The 24,784-nt window shown below is 39.1% G+C and overlaps 1 protein-coding gene across 4 annotated transcripts in view; it reads right to left on the bottom strand.

The window, feature by feature from the left end:
* LOC117138285 (G protein-coupled receptor kinase 1) overlaps positions 1 to 24,784 on the bottom strand; it is a 134,441-nt gene that overhangs the window by 1,177 nt on the left and 108,480 nt on the right. For all 4 annotated transcript variants that reach the window (XM_033300259.1, XM_033300256.1, XM_033300257.1 and 1 more), the window contains one exon: positions 5,985 to 6,191. In XM_033300259.1, the coding sequence (XP_033156150.1) occupies positions 5,985 to 6,191 (207 nt within the window). The remainder of the gene's footprint in view (positions 1 to 5,984; positions 6,192 to 24,784) is intronic.

The following is a 24,784-nucleotide window of genomic DNA, read 5'->3' on the forward strand; positions in this document are numbered from 1 at the left end:
CTTCCTTTTAAGGCTTCATCACCATTTACATCTCGTAACTTTTTAGCAACCTGCTCCGCGTTCTTTCCTTTACGGAAATAATAAAGTAAAATATGACGAAAATGCTTCTTTGTGGGCTCCATATTAAAATTGACGCCAAACAAACAAATGTAAACAAAATTTCGCGCACTTGTTTTCTAAAGCAAGCTAAAAGTAACAGCTGATAACTGACAGAAGAAAGAATGCAATTACAGAGTCACAATCCGTTGACAAAATTTGTCAACGCCGACTATCCGCAATTTCTTTTTGGGCAACCCAATATATTATTACTATTATATTTACTATATATAAAAGTAAAGGTTTATATGTGTGGGCTGCCGATCAAATGAAAACAATTCTTTTCGTAAGGGCCTTGCAAACCTGCATACCATCATACTTAGCCTTCAAGAGGCATTCGATGTATCTTAGAGGTGTGTTACCGTCTATGAGCACTGCTGGCACAGTAATAACGGGCTGGTCACTGAATATCGTATTGTTGATCTTTAGCAATATGCCGGCAGATGTAACCCTAATTCAAACTATTGCTGCTCAACAGTAAACATTTAAGTGACGAGCTTGGATTCAAGCGATAATGTTAAAATCTCTCTCTATTAATATTGTCTGCTTTCAAAACAAATGCCGCCAGGCTTGACCAGAGAAATATGACTTAGGTATGTGATACAATGGTGCACAGTTAGTACGCTGGTTTTATCGGCCAAAAAGGGGATAACCTGTCTAAAGGCCCAAATCTAAATAACTGTTGTGAACAGGACTCAACAGCTGATCAGCTGTCGATCGCAGCAAAGCAATGATGCTTGTCTAGCGATTTCGAACGATTTGTTTTTATTGGCTTTAGCGAGCGAGGTTCTTCATCGATGCGATATGTATAATTTACGAAAGCGTAAATTGCAGAGCGAACGCGAAGCCAAAGGTGTTAGGTTCAAGAGTAAAACAGAGATCGACAACGGAGATATTGCTGCACAGTTAAGGGCTCGCATAGTTTAACTGTATCCAAAGTTGGAATATTTAAAAAGTATAAATTAATAATGCATTGGTTTCCCTCTATGTCTCTAGAATCTGTATGGTCAGCCCTTTAGCTTTACAGTTCCTGATTGTCGAGAAGTGACTGACGTATTAAAGTAAACGAACGAAAGTGAAGGCAAACTGTCTTCAGCTCTACCTGAACAGCAGCCCCAAGTCAACGAAATAACATATACCGGCGTCCACTTCGACAGGCGTCTAACATGGCGTTAAGCTAAAGGCCAGCAGTCTTCACGGGATTATAAACGCCCGATCGCCTTGTGTCTGGACTACAAGGTACTGCTCTACAACTCTGGACGTATGGCTCCATCTTTGGGGGAACGCGAGCAAAACCAGCATAGACATCATACAGTGCGCTCAATCAAAGACCCCGCGAACTATCACTGTGGCACAATGATATTCGAAACCAAAACATCCACAGGCATTCACGCAGTAAAAGATAAAATACGCAAGCAAATAGCGTCCTACTATGAAAAGCTCATTACCCACCGAACTCGTCTCGCGAGGAGCTTGACTCGGGCTTTTAACCGAAACAGCTTTTAACGTAACGACTTTCCAAAAGAGCCATAATTTGTCAGGGCTATTTTTTCAGCATGGCATGACTGCTTGTTAGGCTTTAGTATAAGGTTTGATACTCTTATTGTAAGTCTCGAAGTGGAGAACATTCAATAAATAAAAACAAAGTAAAAACACAAAAAAAATTGGTCCGCTATCCAATCCATCTCAAACAGACTGCCCGATTTGTGATTTAAATACACATGGCACTACGTGGTCCCCAGAAGAAAAATTTAATATCCTTTTCTCTAGGGCCCAACATGACTTTATTGACGACTTGCGCGACTTATCGTCGTCGCAAGTTCATTATATTCAAAACTTTCTTGTTCGAATTTTTGAATACACCTTCTTAAAAGTCCTGAAATTGTGTTTCTGTCCAGAGTAACACCTCTTACTGAAACGGAACTTCACACTTTCGAGGTGACATTTGACACAAGTATAGGAATAATAGAGCAATCAGAGAAGTCAACCAAACGAATTCAAGGCAAACTTTCTGAGGCTTAATACTATTATATTTGATTTTAATTGGTCAGATCTTTTCTGCTGCAATTTAAAGACGGATGCCATAAATATTTTCTATGCCGTCAATAAACCAATTCTTAGCTCTTGTGTTCTTTTGTACAATCCGTCGCGAACAAGCCTCCTTGGTTAAATAAAGATTTGACACACCTAAGAAATGTAAAAATGTACTTTAACAAAATTTAAAAATACCGGTTCTCAGTGTCAGTTCACGCAGCCGCCAGCAATTTATAAATTTATATTTGTAAATATGACAACTTAAGAGACAGTTAAACTCTGCGGCAGCTCACAAGTGCAGAAGTCTTTTCTTATCTAAGCTCCCCTCTCTGGCGTTCTCTCTAGTACTCTCTCACCTACACCTTTGAATTAGCGTTCCGCTGTTCGCTCTACATATAAGTAGTCGCTTTATTATTCGCAATGATAGTCATCATTCATAATGAAATATCAAAACCCGGGAAAGATCGCAGGATTCTTTCATGTTACAGACCACTAAGTTTATTATCATGCCTTTCCAAACTGTTCGAAAAATGCCTTCTATCCCAGTCGATTAATTTGCCTTCAACGAAAATCATGGAACATGGAAAGCGATCTAACAGAGTAACATCAGAAATTCGTACAGCCTTCGAGAATAGTGAATATTGCTGCGCGAAATTCGATGTTTGTTAAGCCTTTGACTGCGTCTGGCTCAAAGGTCTCAATCATAAAATTAATCAAGACAATATGCTACAGTCGAGTTCCCCGAGTTCTTATTTGTCGTGATGTTGATTGTCCCGAATTGGCTAGTTGGTTTTTATTCTCTGTTCCAAGCAGATTCCCTAATCTTAAATCATTGTCGACCTAACAACGAGTTGCATGACCCCTATAGCGGATCACGTTCTAACTAAAATAGACTTTATACTATTATCTGTAATCTCGACTCTCTGCCGCTCTTTAAAAAAACAATTCCAACTTTTTTTAAACTCATAATTAGATCTTAATAATATTTATATTTATTATATTTATTTTGTCATTTCTACACTCTTTCTATATTGCGTCTATCTTCTCGCGAATCGATTCGTGCGATACACGGCAACGCCCCTCGGACGGTTTGGCGAGAGGTGTCCGTGGACTCGCGCGTAAATTGATTTTTGCCTATGCTTTGACTGCGATTTTTTATTTTCTCAGAAGCAAATTCAATTGTTCAGCTTACAATGTCGAGCGCCGCCTAACAAGTGTGCCGGGTCTCGCAGCCACCAGAAATTGTTATTTGTAAACATGCCAATTTTGGAGACGCAGTAAAACTTTACAGCTTCTTCTTCGTTAGCTAAGCTCCTCTTAACCTTGGACTCTCGCGCTTGCACATTTGGCTTAGCGTTCTGTTCGCTCTGCAATTATCTCGCTCATATCACTCGCTTTCGTCCCTTTTCCATATACGCATCGATGCAGACCCCGAACCCGAGTGCAAATCATACAAAGCTGTTTACAACTTTAACTTTAATTAATTCGCTGTTGCTGCTGAGTGCTTTGTTGAACAACACATTGTGTCTGCAATATTAAAGGCAGTGAACATTAAAAGTAACTCCGTTGGTTACGGAATATATAGCATAGCATATATATGAGGTTGGAGCTGATCGATGAGCTTTAGCATTCATTTAAAACATTTAAAAGAATTCTATAGTCGAGTTTCCCGACTTTCAGGTACCCGTTACCCAGCTAGTGTGAATCCGAAATTTCATAATTATTCTGTAATATCGGGAGATATTGGGGTATAAAATGAGAAAAAAAATTTAAAAAGTGTTCAAAGGCTTGGCGGCGTTAAAAAAGGCAAAAGGTTTTTTTGCAAATCAAAAGAAATATTACAAGACTAAGAAAAATGTGAAAAAATGTTTGAAAACATATCAACACATTTTTAAAAAGTGTGGGCGAGACATTTTTATGCGGCTTGAAGGCGTTAGAGTGGGCGTGGCAACATGGGTCAAAGCTGCGTGTTTGTCTCTAGAATCTGTAAGCAGTTTAACCTTCTACCTTTTATAGAGTCTGAGATCTCGACGTACATACGGACAGACGGACATTGGCTAGATTGACGGGGGACAGGCGAAAGAGGAGGAACATTTGGAGGACCCAGTCTTCAAAAATTCAATTCCAACGTGGGAATCCATGGCGTCGTTTCTGGAGCACCGACGCAGGCTCTGTAGAAAATTAAGTTATCTACGCGCCAGGCAATCAGGTGGGAAATAACAAAACATCTGACTTGCGTAGGTCCGCTCTTTTTGCAACATATCTTAGCTATTAAACTTGTGTGGGAATCTTGGCCTCGCCTTCACCCCACAGCCAGGGGAAACGCTTGATTCTGACTTAGAACCCTCTGCATTGCCTGGATCTTAGTAAAGATGTTGTGCTTGGAAGAGCCTTTCTTGGAAAATCTGACTAAAGGATTCGCACAGCAATCTAGCTCACGTGCCTCGCTTTCACCCTCTGTTGACCAAGATGGCCTTCGTCGAATATATGATCAGCTAGAGAAGTCTTCGATGGAAAACAATCAACGTGCTAAAGGATCATACAGCAGCAGGATCGACAGGGCGAGCAGCGAATGAGCTGCGTCTGCTACCCTTTAAAATCGCTATATAAACCTCGGCTTTTCATTGCCAAAGTGTTTTGTGCATAAACAATTAATACTGCAAATCTTGCAAAGCTGTCCGCATTATTCAGTCAAAGTTAAAAGCAGTGAACATTGATAGGAACTTCTAGGGTTAGAATAAAAAATTAGAATTGTGCTCGTAAATAGCCAAATTACGGAAGCTGGTATAATTATAAATAATATTTAGTGAATACAGCATTAAAATATGAAAGAATCCTATAGTCGAGTTCCCCACTTCTTATTCGTGGTGATGTTGATAGGCCCGAATTGGTAATTAATTAATTAAACAATTAATTCTAATTTTTTAACTCATGATTAGATCTTTCTAATATTTATATTTATTATATTTTTCCATCGATTCTATACTCTTTTCTATATCGCGTCTATCCTCTTGCAAATCGAGCCGTACGATACACATCACCGCCCCCTGTCGGTTGGGTGGGAGACTTGACCGTGAACTTGTGTGTACATCATTATGAACGCCAGGATAGATACCGCTGGGATCTATTCCCTCAATACCACCCTCAAAACATCCACCCATTAAATCCTAAGCCTTACAACAAGCCATAAATACAAGTGGAACTCACACATAGCCAAACTTAAAACCGCAGAAGCAAGCGCTTCCGACTATATAAAATACATATACTCCTGATCAGGATCAATAGCCGAGTCACTCTAGCCATGTCCGTATGACCGTCGAGATGTCTGGAACTATAAAAGCTAGAGGGTTGAGATTCAGCAAGACACAGCACAAGTTTGTTGACTCATCTTGCCAGACCTACTCTAACGTTCACAAACCACTTATAAAAAACGTGTTAAATTTTTATCGATTTGCTAAAAATGTTTATAAATAGTGCAATAGTGATTATAGTAAGCGCAATGGTAACAAAATGAGAGGGAAATTGCGTAATCTTCACCTAAATTATTTTGTAGCGCTATTAGATTTCAAAATTCATACTGTTAGATGGACAGTCATCAATAGCTAGATCGCCTGAGTGCTTCCGATTAAAAATACTCTACAGGTTCGAAAACGTTTTCTTAAAACATTTTTACAAATTTGGTAAAGGGGTAGCAAGAATTTGCAAGCTGAATTCTAAAGTTTGTTTTATATATATTATTTGCAGAGATTTTGACGTATAACTTAAGTATTACAGCTATATGGTTGGTTCTGGTTAAGATTGAATTTTATCAATGTGATAACGTTTTTGATTACGATATTTTTCTTCATACATACCTATTTGGATATAACTTGGCATATTTTGTTTGCCATAAAGATGCAAAAGAGCCCCCAAGCTTTTTTATGTACCCATGTAATATACAATCGGATTCCTTTTCATCTGCATCGAAGTGCTGCTTTTGCTTTAATTTTCTTTTTTGTTCTAGTTTATCTGTCTCAGTGTTGACTGTATCAAATACTGTTTCAGAAACTTCCTGTTGCCACCTACAAGTAGATAAAGAGAACAAGAAATACAATTAATTCTTTTGAGAATTTTTGTGCTAAGGGTAATAATTTATGGATAAAATATTATTAAATTGTGATTTAAGGTAAACAAATGAAGATTTTGATATCAATGTAAATATGATGTAATTAGTTAATAACTGCACCTATGAATTTATATTCTAAAATGCATGGCCTAATAATAAGCACTATGTTTGTGGGAAAAACCAAAAACTCAGTTATTCTTAAAAATGCAACCTAGCGTGGGATACACAATTTTAAAATCAACGTTACATTTTTAGTTTACCTGGCCTGAAAGCTGTCTGTTATAGAAAAATAATGTCCCTGTTGCAAAATTACTTAATACGTTTATAATTTCTGAACCATCTGACAAACTTGTGGTTTGTATTTAATAAATCGTTGTTATCTGTATTTACAAAATTTAACCGAATCATTATATGTATAAGTTATATGTCATTATATTATATGTTATTACAATCCTATATTATTACCTGAATGTAATATTAGCATGTACACTAGTGGGCATAAGTATTTAGACACTCATAGCTTGCAACTTCCGGGCTATGCTTTTTATAGTACAGTCAAATAAATAAGTTAACTATTGATGATAAAACAAAGAGTGCCATTACAGTTACACGCGAGAGGTATGTTTTGCTTTTTACGTTTTTAATTTTCCTTCTGCTGATAAAAAAGCTAGACAGACAACGATTTATGCGGTGGCAAAAGTATTTAGACATCACATTTAATTAGTTCGCATTGATCTGTTGTTCAAAGAATATCAAATTTTTGACTTTTTTAGTTCATTTGAACATTTGTTCTTGATAACGAGTTACTACCTTTTTTATTTTATTTTTTTATTTTATTTTTATTTTATTCATAAATTTGTTAAACATGGGGAAAACCAAGGAAATGAGCGAATTTATACAAAATAATAAATTATTTATTATTATAATTATAAAAATAATTAAGTATAACTCTGGTATTTCGGAACAAAATATCATTGATTTATACAAAATTCCACGGGCAATGGTGTATTAGCAAATTAATAAATATAAAAAAAATCACACAACCAAAAACAAAACAAAACAACTCAAAAGGACGATGTTTAAGCAGAATGTTCTACAAACTCCCCGATCGGTTGCCAAAGAACTAAAAGAAGGAGCAGAAATCGATATCAGTGAAAGAAAAGTTCGCAGACTTCTTAAGGAACCCGATTTTGGAACATATTTTAGCAATTATACCATACCATTATACCATTAGCAGGTTATACCATATATAATATATATATATACCATATCACTCCACGAAATGAGTTAAAGCGCCTCGACTTAGCCAAAAAATATGTTGGTCACCCTGCATCATTCTGGAACAATGTTATGTGGAGCGATGAAAATTCTTATGAGTTTCACTGCTCAAAAAAAAAATTTTGTTAGATTACCGAAGCAATATCGGAAAAAAGTGGCACCAGTATGTCAGTGACTAAATCTTTCAGGAGGGTCTGCTATGTTTTGGGGATGCGTAGCCTTCACTGGCTTGGGAGATTTGGTTCCTGTTGATGGAACCATAAATCAAAGAAAATATTTAGATGTCCTTAATAATCATGCATTCCCCTCTGGTGATAAATTGATTGGAGAGTCCTTCATACTCCAGCAGGATAATGCTCCCTGTCATAAGGCCAAACTGATTACGAAGTTTCTGAAAGATGTTGGCGTAAACACATTGGATTGGCCACCTCAAAGTCCAGACCACGACATAATAGAAAACATCTGGCCATATTTAAAAAGAAAAAGGCGTTCAAACTTATCTAGAAGTCGCGAAGAAACGATTTTGGAAATTCAAACCTTATGGAAGGATATTTCAATAGATTATATCCACAGCTTGGTACAGTCGTACCAAAACGTCTTCAAAAGGTGATAGACGCTAATTTTTTAGTTGACTTTTTTTTTCAATTTATAACATTTAAATAATTTATCCAAATACTTATGCCACTGCTAATTTGTAAAAAAGTAATTTTTGTTAAATCAACAATGAAGTTATCCATATGTTTATGTTATCTAATTTAACTACGATAGTCTACCTATTTACTAAAATTATTAATAATTTTGCTTTAAGTAAACAATGAGTTACAAACAAATATATTGAATATATTTCTTGTCCAAATACTTATGCCCACTAGTGTATGCTCAAAGACACTAGTGTCTTTGGTATGCTGGTGTTCTATAAAAGGGAGGGTACTCGTTACTCTTTTAAGAAATGGGTAGCCAGCAATGTTTAGGGAAAACCCCATTTAAATAAAAATGTCTTGCCATTAACAAGAAAACGTTGTTCTGATCTATTTGCAGCCGTTATATATTTATTACGCATTTATGTCAAAATAGATTTTTGAAAAAGGCATGTATAAAATAATTAATTTACGATTTGCGAGTCCCGACTTTAATCAGTAAGGTTAAATATTATTCCACCGTGACCAAAACATTTGCTGCATGAAGGCGATGTGCTTCGAGCCATCCACATTTGGCTCTATAAACGACGAAGACGATTAAGTTAAACATCAAGCTAAAACATCAAGATTAGATCGAGTCTAATGGTCGAGATTTAAATGATGCCGATATGTGGCAAGGAAGGGTATTCAGAGGTATGTATATCGGAGGTCAAAACTAATTTAATAAACCTATTACTGGCCCTAAAAAAGGTAGTCATTCGAGCTCGTTAAGAAACTTTCTAGATGTTTGTTGAAGCTTATCGATCAGCCTCACACGAATAACGGATAAGTCAAACGAAACTAATTTTGAGCTTGATAAGGAATCCACTAGACGGGCCACTTTATTGTATATTGCAGTCATCTTGCACTTTAAAAATGTCACCCTGTGTGCGTCAGCGGTAACGTTTCCAGAATTTTCAGCAACCATGGGAATGGCTAACAACAACCCGACAAAACAGCTACTCGAAATTTGGCCCTAGAGGGAAGATGAGCGGAAAGAAAATAAGCTGCAGCAGTCCATTCCTTGACCAAGTAAGCTCCGAAATATACCTCTTTATGTATGCAATTTTGGGGGAATTACTTTTAATTTTGTAACGAACTGATTTTGTTGGTCTGCTCACTACTAGATACGTGCGGATAGCTTAGTAGATTTTGTGTGTTCGTCCCACCAAATTTATATTAAATGTTAACAACCGGTTAACAATAACAGCATTTTGCAGTTCTCGTTTCGTTGATCTACACTTTGAGTGAATTTTCTTCCGATTGGGTGATGCTCCCCTGCCTCGCATGTTGGGTGCCAAGGAGATGCGCTGTTAGGCTTGACAAGCGTCACCGTACCCAGACTAGGGTAAACGGGTGCTGGGCTCTCAAGGCCAACGCCGCGCTAGTCAATACTTCGTGTCTTTCGCTCTGTCATGGCCTGTCCTGCCAGACGACCGTTCAGTTTCCACAAAATTTCTGTGCAATCAGCCCATACAAACGCAAACGGTCTTATTTGCGTGGTCTCACCCCCGATCACCAAATCTTCTTTCTCCAAGCTCCGTTCCTCCAGACTCTCGTTCGTCAATTCACCTCAAGACTCTGTTTTTCCCACTACCGTTACTACGGACTGACATGTTGCGTAACTGGCAATATGCAGGCCTTCCTTCCGCAGTTGACATCAGCATTTGTGCTGTTAATCCTCACAATGTTCACTGCATTTAACCCGTTTTAAATGTTGGAGACAAACTGTTGAGAAAAATCCATTACTCGTAGAGAAGGGCATACTAGAATCGTTGAAGACTATGTAACAGGTAGAAAGAAGCGTTTCCGACTATATAAAATATGTATATTCTTGATCAGGATCAATAGCCGGTCGATATAGCTATGTCCGTATGATCCCAGGAACTGTAAAAGATATAAGGATAAGATTTAGCATACAGATTCTAGAGACAATGACAAAGCCAAAAGGAAGACAGTCATCTTCCCAACATAATCATCATAAATTTTCAAGTGAAAATGCTTCCGTACGAGGAAGACCTGGAGATCATACCGGTGAGATCAACCGGCAATATACCAGTGACTGCGGCGAGGGACCCCCTCTGCAGCACCCGAACTATATTATTTGGCGCCTAAATGTGAGGCCTACACTACACTGAATTATGTAAGTGAGGTACTCAACCCAAATTTACCTCCAAGCTGCATTATTAAAATATTTAAATATCTTTGCGGTTAAATAAAACTAAAATAAAAATGTACACTGCATTTTCATAACAATTAAAAAATCTGTGTGTTTTGTGCCGCTGCGCTGAAGAAATATTTAATTTTAAATATTGATTGACCTGGTGATGTGCATTTTATTCCAGTCTCGTGAATTACTTGAACACTGTCGCAAATTGACTTTGGGGTTCATATTTTATTGTGTGCATTTAATTCCACATTCCCATATGTCTGGACACTGTCGTTTCATTTGAACTTGAATTCTCTGCATTAGCTCCACAGCCGACTCGGCCTTTTTTATCGTTGCCCCGCTCCTCTTTGTTACACGATACAGCAGCGCATGTATTGCTGCGGCAATTTTTTTGTCTTTCATATATCGCTTTGTCTTTCCTGTTACGTTTTTTTGTCATTTATATATTTCTTTGGCTTAGCGGATGCCCGTACCCCGCGTGCCCTTCACCTTATCGTTGCTGGACGAAGAAACGGCTCCGCTCAACGAGCCCTCGACCAATGTTATAAGAACGCCGACTCAGAATCGTGACCCCTCGCCGTACTGTGTACCCTATGGGCAAGACTGCTTGAGTGTTTCTATACTCAGCTCCTCATGAGCAATTCATTCCGACAGTATAGGAATTAGAAACAATACGCCAGCACTGAGAGGTGCTTATGTTAACACCCATAACCAATAAACTGCCTTTTGGAACGGAACAAATAAGAACAGTTATTACGGCACTGCAAGAACAAGCTGCAGACAGCCGTCGCAGAGAAACAGAACTAAGCCAAAATTTTGAAGGGCTGTCCAACCGAGTCGCTGCGGTACAGGTTAATCCCGCCCAGGTAGCAGCGCCTCCGATCAATTCGATTTCACATACAGTGCCAAACGGCCGATACACATTATCGAGCAAGAGCTAGGCACCCTTAGACAGGGAGACAGAGGTTAAGAAAAAACTCACCTTGCTCACCAACTAGGTGACTATGTCATACGAAGCGTCGTCAGCAACGGTTTTGTGCGAGAAGTTTCGGGATGACGCCTTGCGCGTTTTCGTCTCGGGACTCAGGCGCAACCTCACGGATGTGCTATTTACGGCAAAGCCGAAAGACATGCCATTAGCGCTCGCCCTGGCGCAGGAAGTGGAATCCAACCACGAAAGGTATACCTTCGCAACTTCATTTGCAAGAAGCCGGAATGATAGGGACCCCAGACAGTATCCCAACGTGCAGGAGCGCCAACAAGCCCCTCCACAAGCCAACTCGCTGGGAAGGGCCAGGAAGAACCCACACTTTACTTGGCAGCACAGGGCACAAGTGCACTTTGCTCCAAGAAGCGACAGTGTGGCTCGAGGAAGCACACCGGAACCTATGGACGTTGACCCGTTATTGTCCAAAATGAAACCATCCCACGCCCCGGCTTTCCCGAAATTGAAGACGGTCGCGTCTGGCCGCCCAGCCCCTCCTAAAAGGCAAAGAGTCAACCATGTTCAGGCTCAGGCTTTGGATAGTTCGGACACGGCTTATGCACCCGCAGCATCCGGTGAAGCGAGAAGGGTCGACGATGATGCCAACCTAGAGTATGACTCGGATGCTATTAATTTTGTAGGGGAAAATCACTGCTACCAGCCATCAGACGAAGAGTAGCAGGGATTTTTGTGCTAAGGGTAATAATTTATGGATAAAATATTATTAAATTGTGATTTAAGGTAAACAAATGAAGATTTTGATATCAATGTAAATATGATGTAATTAGTTAATAACTGCACCTATGAATTTATATTCTAAAATGCATGGCCTAATAATAAGCACTATGTTTGTGGGAAAAACCAAAAACTCAGTTATTCTTAAAAATGCAACCTAGCGTGGGATACACAATTTTAAAATCAACGTTACATTTTTAGTTTACCTGGCCTGAAAGCTGTCTGTTATAGAAAAATAATGTCCCTGTTGCAAAATTACTTAATACGTTTATAATTTCTGAACCATCTGACAAACTTGTGGTTTGTATTTAATAAATCGTTGTTATCTGTATTTACAAAATTTAACCGAATCATTATATGTATAAGTTATATGTCATTATATTATATGTTATTACAATCCTATATTATTACCTGAATGTAATATTAGCATGTACACTAGTGGGCATAAGTATTTAGACACTCATAGCTTGCAACTTCCGGGCTATGCTTTTTATAGTACAGTCAAATAAATAAGTTAACTATTGATGATAAAACAAAGAGTGCCATTACAGTTACACGCGAGAGGTATGTTTTGCTTTTTACGTTTTTAATTTTCCTTCTGCTGATAAAAAAGCTAGACAGACAACGATTTATGCGGTGGCAAAAGTATTTAGACATCACATTTAATTAGTTCGCATTGATCTGTTGTTCAAAGAATATCAAATTTTTGACTTTTTTAGTTCATTTGAACATTTGTTCTTGATAACGAGTTACTACCTTTTTTATTTTATTTTTTTATTTTATTTTTATTTTATTCATAAATTTGTTAAACATGGGGAAAACCAAGGAAATGAGCGAATTTATACAAAATAATAAATTATTTATTATTATAATTATAAAAATAATTAAGTATAACTCTGGTATTTCGGAACAAAATATCATTGATTTATACAAAATTCCACGGGCAATGGTGTATTAGCAAATTAATAAATATAAAAAAAATCACACAACCAAAAACAAAACAAAACAACTCAAAAGGACGATGTTTAAGCAGAATGTTCTACAAACTCCCCGATCGGTTGCCAAAGAACTAAAAGAAGGAGCAGAAATCGATATCAGTGAAAGAAAAGTTCGCAGACTTCTTAAGGAACCCGATTTTGGAACATATTTTAGCAATTATACCATACCATTATACCATTAGCAGGTTATACCATATATAATATATATATATACCATATCACTCCACGAAATGAGTTAAAGCGCCTCGACTTAGCCAAAAAATATGTTGGTCACCCTGCATCATTCTGGAACAATGTTATGTGGAGCGATGAAAATTCTTATGAGTTTCACTGCTCAAAAAAAAAATTTTGTTAGATTACCGAAGCAATATCGGAAAAAAGTGGCACCAGTATGTCAGTGACTAAATCTTTCAGGAGGGTCTGCTATGTTTTGGGGATGCGTAGCCTTCACTGGCTTGGGAGATTTGGTTCCTGTTGATGGAACCATAAATCAAAGAAAATATTTAGATGTCCTTAATAATCATGCATTCCCCTCTGGTGATAAATTGATTGGAGAGTCCTTCATACTCCAGCAGGATAATGCTCCCTGTCATAAGGCCAAACTGATTACGAAGTTTCTGAAAGATGTTGGCGTAAACACATTGGATTGGCCACCTCAAAGTCCAGACCACGACATAATAGAAAACATCTGGCCATATTTAAAAAGAAAAAGGCGTTCAAACTTATCTAGAAGTCGCGAAGAAACGATTTTGGAAATTCAAACCTTATGGAAGGATATTTCAATAGATTATATCCACAGCTTGGTACAGTCGTACCAAAACGTCTTCAAAAGGTGATAGACGCTAATTTTTTAGTTGACTTTTTTTTTCAATTTATAACATTTAAATAATTTATCCAAATACTTATGCCACTGCTAATTTGTAAAAAAGTAATTTTTGTTAAATCAACAATGAAGTTATCCATATGTTTATGTTATCTAATTTAACTACGATAGTCTACCTATTTACTAAAATTATTAATAATTTTGCTTTAAGTAAACAATGAGTTACAAACAAATATATTGAATATATTTCTTGTCCAAATACTTATGCCCACTAGTGTATGCTCAAAGACACTAGTGTCTTTGGTATGCTGGTGTTCTATAAAAGGGAGGGTACTCGTTACTCTTTTAAGAAATGGGTAGCCAGCAATGTTTAGGGAAAACCCCATTTAAATAAAAATGTCTTGCCATTAACAAGAAAACGTTGTTCTGATCTATTTGCAGCCGTTATATATTTATTACGCATTTATGTCAAAATAGATTTTTGAAAAAGGCATGTATAAAATAATTAATTTACGATTTGCGAGTCCCGACTTTAATCAGTAAGGTTAAATATTATTCCACCGTGACCAAAACATTTGCTGCATGAAGGCGATGTGCTTCGAGCCATCCACATTTGGCTCTATAAACGACGAAGACGATTAAGTTAAACATCAAGCTAAAACATCAAGATTAGATCGAGTCTAATGGTCGAGATTTAAATGATGCCGATATGTGGCAAGGAAGGGTATTCAGAGGTATGTATATCGGAGGTCAAAACTAATTTAATAAACCTATTACTGGCCCTAAAAAAGGTAGTCATTCGAGCTCGTTAAGAAACTTTCTAGATGTTTGTTGAAGCTTATCGATCAGCCTCACACGAATAACGGATAAGTCAAACGAAACTAATTTTGAGCTTGATAAGGAATCCACTAGACGGGCCACTTTATTGTATATTGCAGTCATCTTGCACTTTAAAAATGTCACCCTGTGTGCGTCAGCGGTAACGTTTCCAGAATTTTCAGCAACCATGGGAATGGCTAACAACAACCCGACAAAACAGCTACTCGAAATTTGGCCCTAGAGGGAAGATGAGCGGAAAGAAAATAAGCTGCAGCAGTCCATTCCTTGACCAAGTAAGCTCCGAAATATACCTCTTTATGTATGCAATTTTGGGGGAATTACTTTTAATTTTGTAACGAACTGATTTTGTTGGTCTGCTCACTACTAGATACGTGCGGATAGCTTAGTAGATTTTGTGTGTTCGTCCCACCAAATTTATATTAAATGTTAACAACCGGTTAACAATAACAGCATTTTGCAGTTCTCGTTTCGTTGATCTACACTTTGAGTGAATTTTCTTCCGATTGGGTGATGCTCCCCTGCCTCGCATGTTGGGTGCCAAGGAGATGCGCTGTTAGGCTTGACAAGCGTCACCGTACCCAGACTAGGGTAAACGGGTGCTGGGCTCTCAAGGCCAACGCCGCGCTAGTCAATACTTCGTGTCTTTCGCTCTGTCATGGCCTGTCCTGCCAGACGACCGTTCAGTTTCCACAAAATTTCTGTGCAATCAGCCCATACAAACGCAAACGGTCTTATTTGCGTGGTCTCACCCCCGATCACCAAATCTTCTTTCTCCAAGCTCCGTTCCTCCAGACTCTCGTTCGTCAATTCACCTCAAGACTCTGTTTTTCCCACTACCGTTACTACGGACTGACATGTTGCGTAACTGGCAATATGCAGGCCTTCCTTCCGCAGTTGACATCAGCATTTGTGCTGTTAATCCTCACAATGTTCACTGCATTTAACCCGTTTTAAATGTTGGAGACAAACTGTTGAGAAAAATCCATTACTCGTAGAGAAGGGCATACTAGAATCGTTGAAGACTATGTAACAGGTAGAAAGAAGCGTTTCCGACTATATAAAATATGTATATTCTTGATCAGGATCAATAGCCGGTCGATATAGCTATGTCCGTATGATCCCAGGAACTGTAAAAGATATAAGGATAAGATTTAGCATACAGATTCTAGAGACAATGACAAAGCCAAAAGGAAGACAGTCATCTTCCCAACATAATCATCATAAATTTTCAAGTGAAAATGCTTCCGTACGAGGAAGACCTGGAGATCATACCGGTGAGATCAACCGGCAATATACCAGTGACTGCGGCGAGGGACCCCCTCTGCAGCACCCGAACTATATTATTTGGCGCCTAAATGTGAGGCCTACACTACACTGAATTATGTAAGTGAGGTACTCAACCCAAATTTACCTCCAAGCTGCATTATTAAAATATTTAAATATCTTTGCGGTTAAATAAAACTAAAATAAAAATGTACACTGCATTTTCATAACAATTAAAAAATCTGTGTGTTTTGTGCCGCTGCGCTGAAGAAATATTTAATTTTAAATATTGATTGACCTGGTGATGTGCATTTTATTCCAGTCTCGTGAATTACTTGAACACTGTCGCAAATTGACTTTGGGGTTCATATTTTATTGTGTGCATTTAATTCCACATTCCCATATGTCTGGACACTGTCGTTTCATTTGAACTTGAATTCTCTGCATTAGCTCCACAGCCGACTCGGCCTTTTTTATCGTTGCCCCGCTCCTCTTTGTTACACGATACAGCAGCGCATGTATTGCTGCGGCAATTTTTTTGTCTTTCATATATCGCTTTGTCTTTCCTGTTACGTTTTTTTGTCATTTATATATTTCTTTGGCTTAGCGGATGCCCGTACCCCGCGTGCCCTTCACCTTATCGTTGCTGGACGAAGAAACGGCTCCGCTCAACGAGCCCTCGACCAATGTTATAAGAACGCCGACTCAGAATCGTGACCCCTCGCCGTACTGTGTACCCTATGGGCAAGACTGCTTGAGTGTTTCTATACTCAGCTCCTCATGAGCAATTCATTCCGACAGTATAGGAATTAGAAACAATACGCCAGCACTGAGAGGTGCTTATGTTAACACCCATAACCAATAAACTGCCTTTTGGAACGGAACAAATAAGAACAGTTATTACGGCACTGCAAGAACAAGCTGCAGACAGCCGTCGCAGAGAAACAGAACTAAGCCAAAATTTTGAAGGGCTGTCCAACCGAGTCGCTGCGGTACAGGTTAATCCCGCCCAGGTAGCAGCGCCTCCGATCAATTCGATTTCACATACAGTGCCAAACGGCCGATACACATTATCGAGAGGTTAAGAAAAAACTCACCTTGCTCACCAACTAGGTGACTATGTCATACGAAGCGTCGTCAGCAACGGTTTTGTGCGAGAAGTTTCGGGATGACGCCTTGCGCGTTTTCGTCTCGGGACTCAGGCGCAACCTCACGGATGTGCTATTTACGGCAAAGCCGAAAGACATGCCATTAGCGCTCGCCCTGGCGCAGGAAGTGGAATCCAACCACGAAAGGTATACCTTCGCAACTTCATTTGCAAGAAGCCGGAATGATAGGGACCCCAGACAGTATCCCAACGTGCAGGAGCGCCAACAAGCCCCTCCACAAGCCAACTCGCTGGGAAGGGCCAGGAAGAACCCACACTTTACTTGGCAGCACAGGGCACAAGTGCACTTTGCTCCAAGAAGCGACAGTGTGGCTCGAGGAAGCACACCGGAACCTATGGACGTTGACCCGTTATTGTCTAAAATGAAACCATCCCACGCCCCGGCTTTCCCGAAATTGAAGACGGTCGCGTCTGGCCGCCCAGCCCCTCCTAAAAGGCAAAGAGTCAACCATGTTCAGGCTCAGGCTTTGGATAGTTCGGACACGGCTTATGCACCCGCAGCATCCGGTGAAGCGAGAAGGGTCGACGATGATGCCAACCTAGAGTATGACTCGGATGCTATTAATTTTGTAGGGGAAAATCACTGCTACCAGCCATCAGACGAAGAGTAGCAGGGATCAACATGAAACACTTGGTTGACACGGGTGCTTCAAAAAATTTCATCCGACCATTTAAGGAGTTTAAAGGCGTCCGCACGGTAGAGTCCCCATTTGCAATCCATTCGATTCATGGGGTGACCACAATCACTAAAAAATGTTTCGCGTCTAATTTTAACCTAAAAGCTACGATTTTTATACTACCAGATTTGACATCCTTAGACACGATCGTTGGCCTAGACCTGTTAAAACAGGCCGGCGCGTCGCTTTGTCTAACTTCCGTTCAGTTCAAATGGGGCTCCGGTGTAGAGCAAATTGACTTTCACACTTGCCGCGACGTCAATTTTACCAATTTAGACTGCTCGGAAGCACCGCCCTTAATTAAGAGCGCCTTTCTAAAAATGCTCGGAAATAGCCACCATCCGGACGATTGACGAGAAGCCCATTTATGCCAAATTATACCCATATCCCATGGGAGCAGCAGATTTCGTCAATGGCGAAATTCAGGAACTACTTAAAAATGGCATTATCCAAAAGTCTAAGTCCCCATACAATAAGCTAATATGGGTCGTAGACAAAACGGGCACCGATGAAACGGGCAATAAAAAACGCTTTTGGTACTGGACTTCCGCAAATTGAACGAAAGGACGGTACCGGACAGATACCCCATGGCAAATATCTCAATGATATTGGGGAAACTCGGAAAGACCAAAAACTTTACGACACTCGATCTGAAGTCTGGCTATCATCAAATCAGGCTCGCTAAACGCGACCGTGAGAAGACGTCATTCTCAGTAAACGGAGGGAAGTATGAATGTGGAAGACTTCCATTCGGACTCAGGGATGCTGCAAGCATCTTCCAGAGAACAATTTACTACATTCTGCGAGAGCAAATCGGCAAGTTCTGCTATGTTTACGTCGATGACGTCATCTTCTTTTCAGAAGATAAGAATGACCATAATAAGCACGTAGATTGGGTTCTACAGAGCCGATATGATGCCAACATGGGGATATCGGCAGAAAAGTCTCGTTTTTTTAAGAAAAGCGTGAGCTTCCTAGTGTTCATCGTCACCAAAAAAATAAAAAAAATAAAATAAAAAAAAAATATAAAAAAAAATAAAAAATCCCGAGCCCAAAAACGTTTTTGTGGTCAGGTTATTCCTGGGCTTGGCCAGCTTTTATCGATTCTTCATCAAAGATTTCGCATCAATATCGAGGCCCATTTCAGACATTCTGAAGGGCGAAAATGGAAGTGTTATCCGACACAGGCGCAACAACTTGCCTTCGAGAAACTACGTAATATCCTGGCATTTGAGGACGTCATCCTCAGATAGCCTCACTACAAAAAAGCGTTTGATATAACGAAAGATGCTTCGGCCTACGGCATGGGTGCAGTGCTGTCCCAAATGGGACGTCCGATTAGAAAGATCTCTAGGACATTGAGCGACAGAGAGGTTAACTATGCTAACAGCGAAAGGGAGTTGTTAGCCATAGTCTGGGCTTTAACCAAGTTGCCGCAATACCTATATGCGGTTAAAGAAATAAACATCTTTACCGACCACCAACCTTTGACGTTTGCGGTATTGGAATCAAATCCGAACTCCAAGACTAAGAGATGGAAAGCACGCATCGAGGAGTCTAACGATTTTTTACAAGCCCGGAACGTCGTTGCAGATGCCTTCTCGAGACAACAACTCAACGTTGTTGGAGACCAGGATCAAGAATCGTGCGCGTCCACGGTTCACAGCGAACTTTCGCTTACACACACGATCAAGTCCACGGACAAACCCGTGAATTCAGAACCAAATAATTTTAGAAGAGGCCCTTGGAAACTCACTTTTATACTGTTTGTGAATAAGAGGCGCCACTCGATCAACACCATTATCCCTAATAGTGTGAATGCCACTCGATCAACACCATCCCTAATAGTGTGAATGCCTTCCACTGTGATCTTCTGACGCTGGCACAAATCCAGGACGAAGTGGTTCGACAATTTCCGGCTACAATATTCTGGTATTGTAAAAAAAGTCACCGACTCAGTCGATTCAGTCTAGAACCATTTGAAAGCACCCCTTTTACAACTCATGAATGTTTTCCCCAAAGCCAAAGCCGTCTACTGCGACAATGAGCCATCATTTAGGCGTCAGCATCTCGAGTGCACCGCCCCTCCATAGTGTCTCCAACGGAAAGGGGGAACGCTTCCACAGCACGTTGATCGAACGATGTTGATCGTGCTGGCCACAGCCAGATATAACAAGTCTATCCACCCTGTCATTAACAAGAAACCGGCCGAGGTCACGCGGGAACAGAGTATTTCAGGTCGGCGATAGTGTCCTAGTAAAGTCAAACAGGCGACTAGGAAAGGAGACAACCATCGAGGCAGACTCGGTGACCACAGTCCTAATTAAAGGGGGGGTGGTCCACAAGGACAAGATCAGGTAACCCGAGCAGAGCCGAGTTGCGGTTCCCTCGGAGTTTTTGTATTTTCATTTTTCATAGCCACTTGGCGTAATATTTTTAGTATTATCAAATTTCCTACATCTTCACTTGGTGGTGGTCAACTGCTTACTGAGGCACGACTAATTAATACACATAATACTTAAATTGATACCAAAACGGAAGTTCGAATTAACGAACTCACCGACACAGTCAATCAACTTTTAAAAGTTTCTAAAAGTGCACAAATTGATAAAGGCCATCTTTAAGAAATACTATTAACTCGCAATAGAATCATTTTTATGGAACAACAGAACCTTTTGTTAACAATTACACTCGCAAAAATCAACGTTAGTCCAAGCTTCCTAGATCATGGGGACTTGGAGAGTGTTTGGGCGAGGAGCCCACTAACACCCCCATAAGGAATATTTTGTCCGTTGCGTCCGTGAAAGTCCTACAATCGCTTAACATTTTGCATATCATAATAAAATTCCCCCAAGATCACAATGGCCTAAGATCACCGTCCTTCCAATGGCACAATATGATGCGATGTTGAGGTTAGAGGATAATTTGGAGTCGGAGTGCAACGGAGAAATCCGCAACGTGAAGAACTGCTCCATATCACCCGGGGCGACGTTCTGCCAGTTATTTTCGGTGAGCTCGAGCCCCCAAGAACTCCACGCTGGAGTCAAAGACACTAGAATAACAAGATGCGTAACGGCTATACAATGGTTTGGTACTATGCAGCGACGGCCAAAATTGCTCTCTGTCCGCTCGCTTACGCTGAGAGCGTAAGAAATCTAAAAATAAAATTTGCTTGCTTGTGTAAGTAAAAAAAAAACGAAAACGTGTATACGTGTGAGTACTTGTGCTAGAAGACGAGTTTCGGGCCGAAATCAATTCTGATCGAAGAAACGAATTTACATGTTTGGAGTTTTGCCAAATTCGTAGCAATATGATATAATGGCGCGCCTTTAAAAAATATAAAATTGGAATATAACAAAAAAAAAACTGAAACTGAAAAACAACTGAATAAAATGCGCATTTTAAATAATAAAAATGGATCATTTACATACATCATATTAAGTCATATGACTTAATAAATATACTAAATATTTAAAGCAAATTGAAAGGAAATTATTATAACTACTGTAATTTAAAAGATAAATTTTCCAAAAATAACACATTACATTGAGAAATAAATATTTCATAAAAATAATACGTAGTAGAAAATAAAATAAATAAAAATATGAAAACTGTTTATTCCAAAAGTCATATCTTGAGGCACGAAGTGCGGACACAAGCGCTCAACAATCATTGGAACATTGGAACAAAAATTCGAGAGAGCCTGGAGCCACCTTTAGAGCCACGTTACGCATCTTATTATTCTAGTGTCTTTGCTGGAGTCATGGCACATTGCGACACACAACAGCGCGACCTTCATCCGATCAGGTCGATGGATACCGACTAAGTTATAGCGCTCATAGCGGGAGCAATTTTATGCGCCCTTTTCTGCTTCGGCCTAACCTGCCAGCGAGCCACGAGGGACAAAAAATCCGCAGCCCAACTAAAGGAAGTCCTTGCCCAAAAAGGGTCGGCCGAGGGCGGCTTTAATCTTGAGGGAGGCGTAGTTAACTAAGTTAACCGGGCCGATCGATCGTCCGCTCACGGCACCGGTCAAAGCTCGCACATTGCCGGCAAAAGCATTGGCAGAGCCCTCTATGAGGCTTTTTCTATGTTAGCTTTTAAGTCAGTTCGTTTTGGGCAATCCGATAATAAAGGGCAGAAGCTCATAAAACCAAGTCCGGCAATCTGTCGTTATCATTATAAACTACCATAGCTATCTGAGACCCTAGGCCAGAAGCCAAAAGGCGGAGAGCCATCTTCACAACATAATCATCATAAATCTTCAAGTGAATTCACTACCCCTCCTTCCGTACGAGAAACACCTGGAGATCATCGGCCAACCGGCAATAAACATGCAGCACCCGAACTATATTAATTTGCATACATTTTGTTTTGAAAGTGCTCCAGAAACTTTCCAGCGCTTCATGAACTTTGTCCTAAAAACCTCATTAACAAAATTGCCTTGTATAGTTAGATAATTTTAACTACACAGCATCTGCCAGAGGACACTTAGAATCACTGTTGAACTTTTAAGCTTTTTTATTAGCTAATATTATTTATTAGCTATGATTATGTTTTATTTGTTTGTTTGAGCTAGATTTTGCATCGATGTGCATATGCATGAGTTACGAAGGCGAGAGTTGAGCGACTTAATTGAAGATCAAAAGCAGAACGCTAGGCCAAAGATCGAAGAGAGAGCGCGAGAGATAGAAGCTTAGATAATAAAAAATAATTGAACACTGTAGGTGCCCTAGAACTTAATTGTGTCTCATAAGTTGGCAAAAAACAAACATATGAATAAAGGTTAGGAACTGCTGGCGGCTTCGACACCCGACGCTCAATACAGGACTTTTTTTAGAAACTCGACGAGGCAATTCTTAAGCTCCAGTTAGGCAAATGCGAATTTTTGAAAAAAATTCACACTAAAAGTGAAGACTACTCAATAAAGAGAAAGTAAAAGCAATCATATTACTTCCCATTCCTAAAACATAAAACAAAATTAAATCATTCTTAGGACATTACCTAATAATTACCAATAACCCCTTATTGGTCCTGATTTTACAAAAGCATTTTAAGTTACTAATATTGCTAGTAAATTCGCCATAAGTGCCGTCCTATCACAAGACCATAAACCAATAAGTTTTGCAAGCAATTTATGGTATAATAGATATTTACTTTCGTCCATATTTATATGGATATTTTTTTTTAAATATATACTAGTTGATCATCAACGACTTGTCATTAAAGAACTTAATATGAAACAAGAGAGAATGCTATAGTAGAGTTACCAAACTATGAGATAAGCGTTACTCAGCTAGTGTGAATGTGAAGGCGAAATTTGATAATTTTTCTGGGATATTTATTGGCGAATAAAAAGATAAATATTTAAAAATTGTTCCAAAGTGACCGGTTCGGCGTCTTTAGGACGTTAGAGTGAGCGTGGGATTTGTCAAATCGATAGAAATTTACAAGACTAATAAAATTATGAGGAAATATCGAAAAATGGTTAGAAAATGTGGTCGTGGCAGTTTTGGGCGTAAGTGTGGGCGTGGCACCCAGTATTTTCGCACGCCGATAGAAATTTAAAAGACTAATAAAATTATAAAAAAAAAATCGAAAAATATTTCAAAAATGTGGGCGTGGCAGTTTTTGCGGTTTTAGGCGTTAGAATGGCCGTGGCAGCATGGGTCAACAAACTTGCGCTGGGTCTCTATAATCTGTATGCTTAATCTCAATAAATGAATATTTAGTGAATACAAGAATGCGATAGTCACGGTTACTCAGCTTGTGTGAATGCGAACGCGAAATTTCATCATTTCTCTGGGATATCGATAAATATTGGGGAATAACATGAGAAAACATTTTAAAATTCTGCAAATGTGTGGAAGTGACCGGTTTGGCGGCTTTAGTGCGTTAGAGTTGGGCGTGGCAAAAAGTTTTTTTGGCAAATTATGAATAAATATCAAAACATTTTGCAAAAGTGGCAGTTTTGGTCGGTTTTAGTGCGTTAGAGTGGGCTTGGCAAAAAGATTTTTTGCAAACCGATAGAAAAGACTAATATAAATATGAAAAAATGTGTGAAATGTGCGTCAGAGTGGGCGTGGCAACATGTGTCAACGCTGCGTCTTTGTCTCTAAAATCTGTGTGCTGAATCTAGCTTTTATAGAGTCTGAGATCTCGACGTTCATACGGACAGACAGACATGGCTAGATATTTTATATAGTCGGAAACGCTTCTTTCTACCTGTTTTTTACGATTCTAGTATACCCTTCTCTACGAGTAACGGGTATAACAATGTTTAGAAACGTTAAAACATTAGCTGCGCCCTAAAAAGACTCCCCTACTCGGAAAGAAGAAAAAATACAAAAATTGATAGATGAATATTTAAAAGAGGGTATATTTCAACCTAGCGAACCAGAATATGCTTCACCAACCGTTTTAATCAAACAGAAAATAGGAGACATACGACCATGCATAGAATTTAGAAAATTAAACAAGGTGTTAATTAATAATTTAAAAAGCTTAAATTCATTAATCCTTTCTCAAATTAGCTCAAAACAAATTAGCGATGAGAATGGATAAATGTGAGTTCCTCCAGACAATTTTTTTTTTTCGCACGGGTCACACGGCCACACCTCCCTCCACCCGACCGAGGAGCGCTGCCGTTAATCGGCGCAATATAGAAAAGAGAACAAAAACGAGAAAATAAATATAATATAAAAAAGTGTAATAAATATTAATATTAGTAAGTTTTAATTATGTATTAAAAAAGTTGGAATTGATTGCTTTAAGAGCGAAAGACAGTCAAGATTACAGATATAATAGGATAAAGTCTATTATAGTCAGAACATAATACTCTGTAAAGGTCATGCAACTCATAGTTTGATCTACAATGATTTAAGATAAGGGGTATATAGTTTTTAGTGAATCTACTTGGAACCGAGAAATTAAGC

This window comes from Drosophila mauritiana, chromosome 2R (assembly GCF_004382145.1).
Source record: "Drosophila mauritiana strain mau12 chromosome 2R, ASM438214v1, whole genome shotgun sequence".
Classification (NCBI taxonomy): domain Eukaryota; kingdom Metazoa; phylum Arthropoda; class Insecta; order Diptera; family Drosophilidae; genus Drosophila; species Drosophila mauritiana.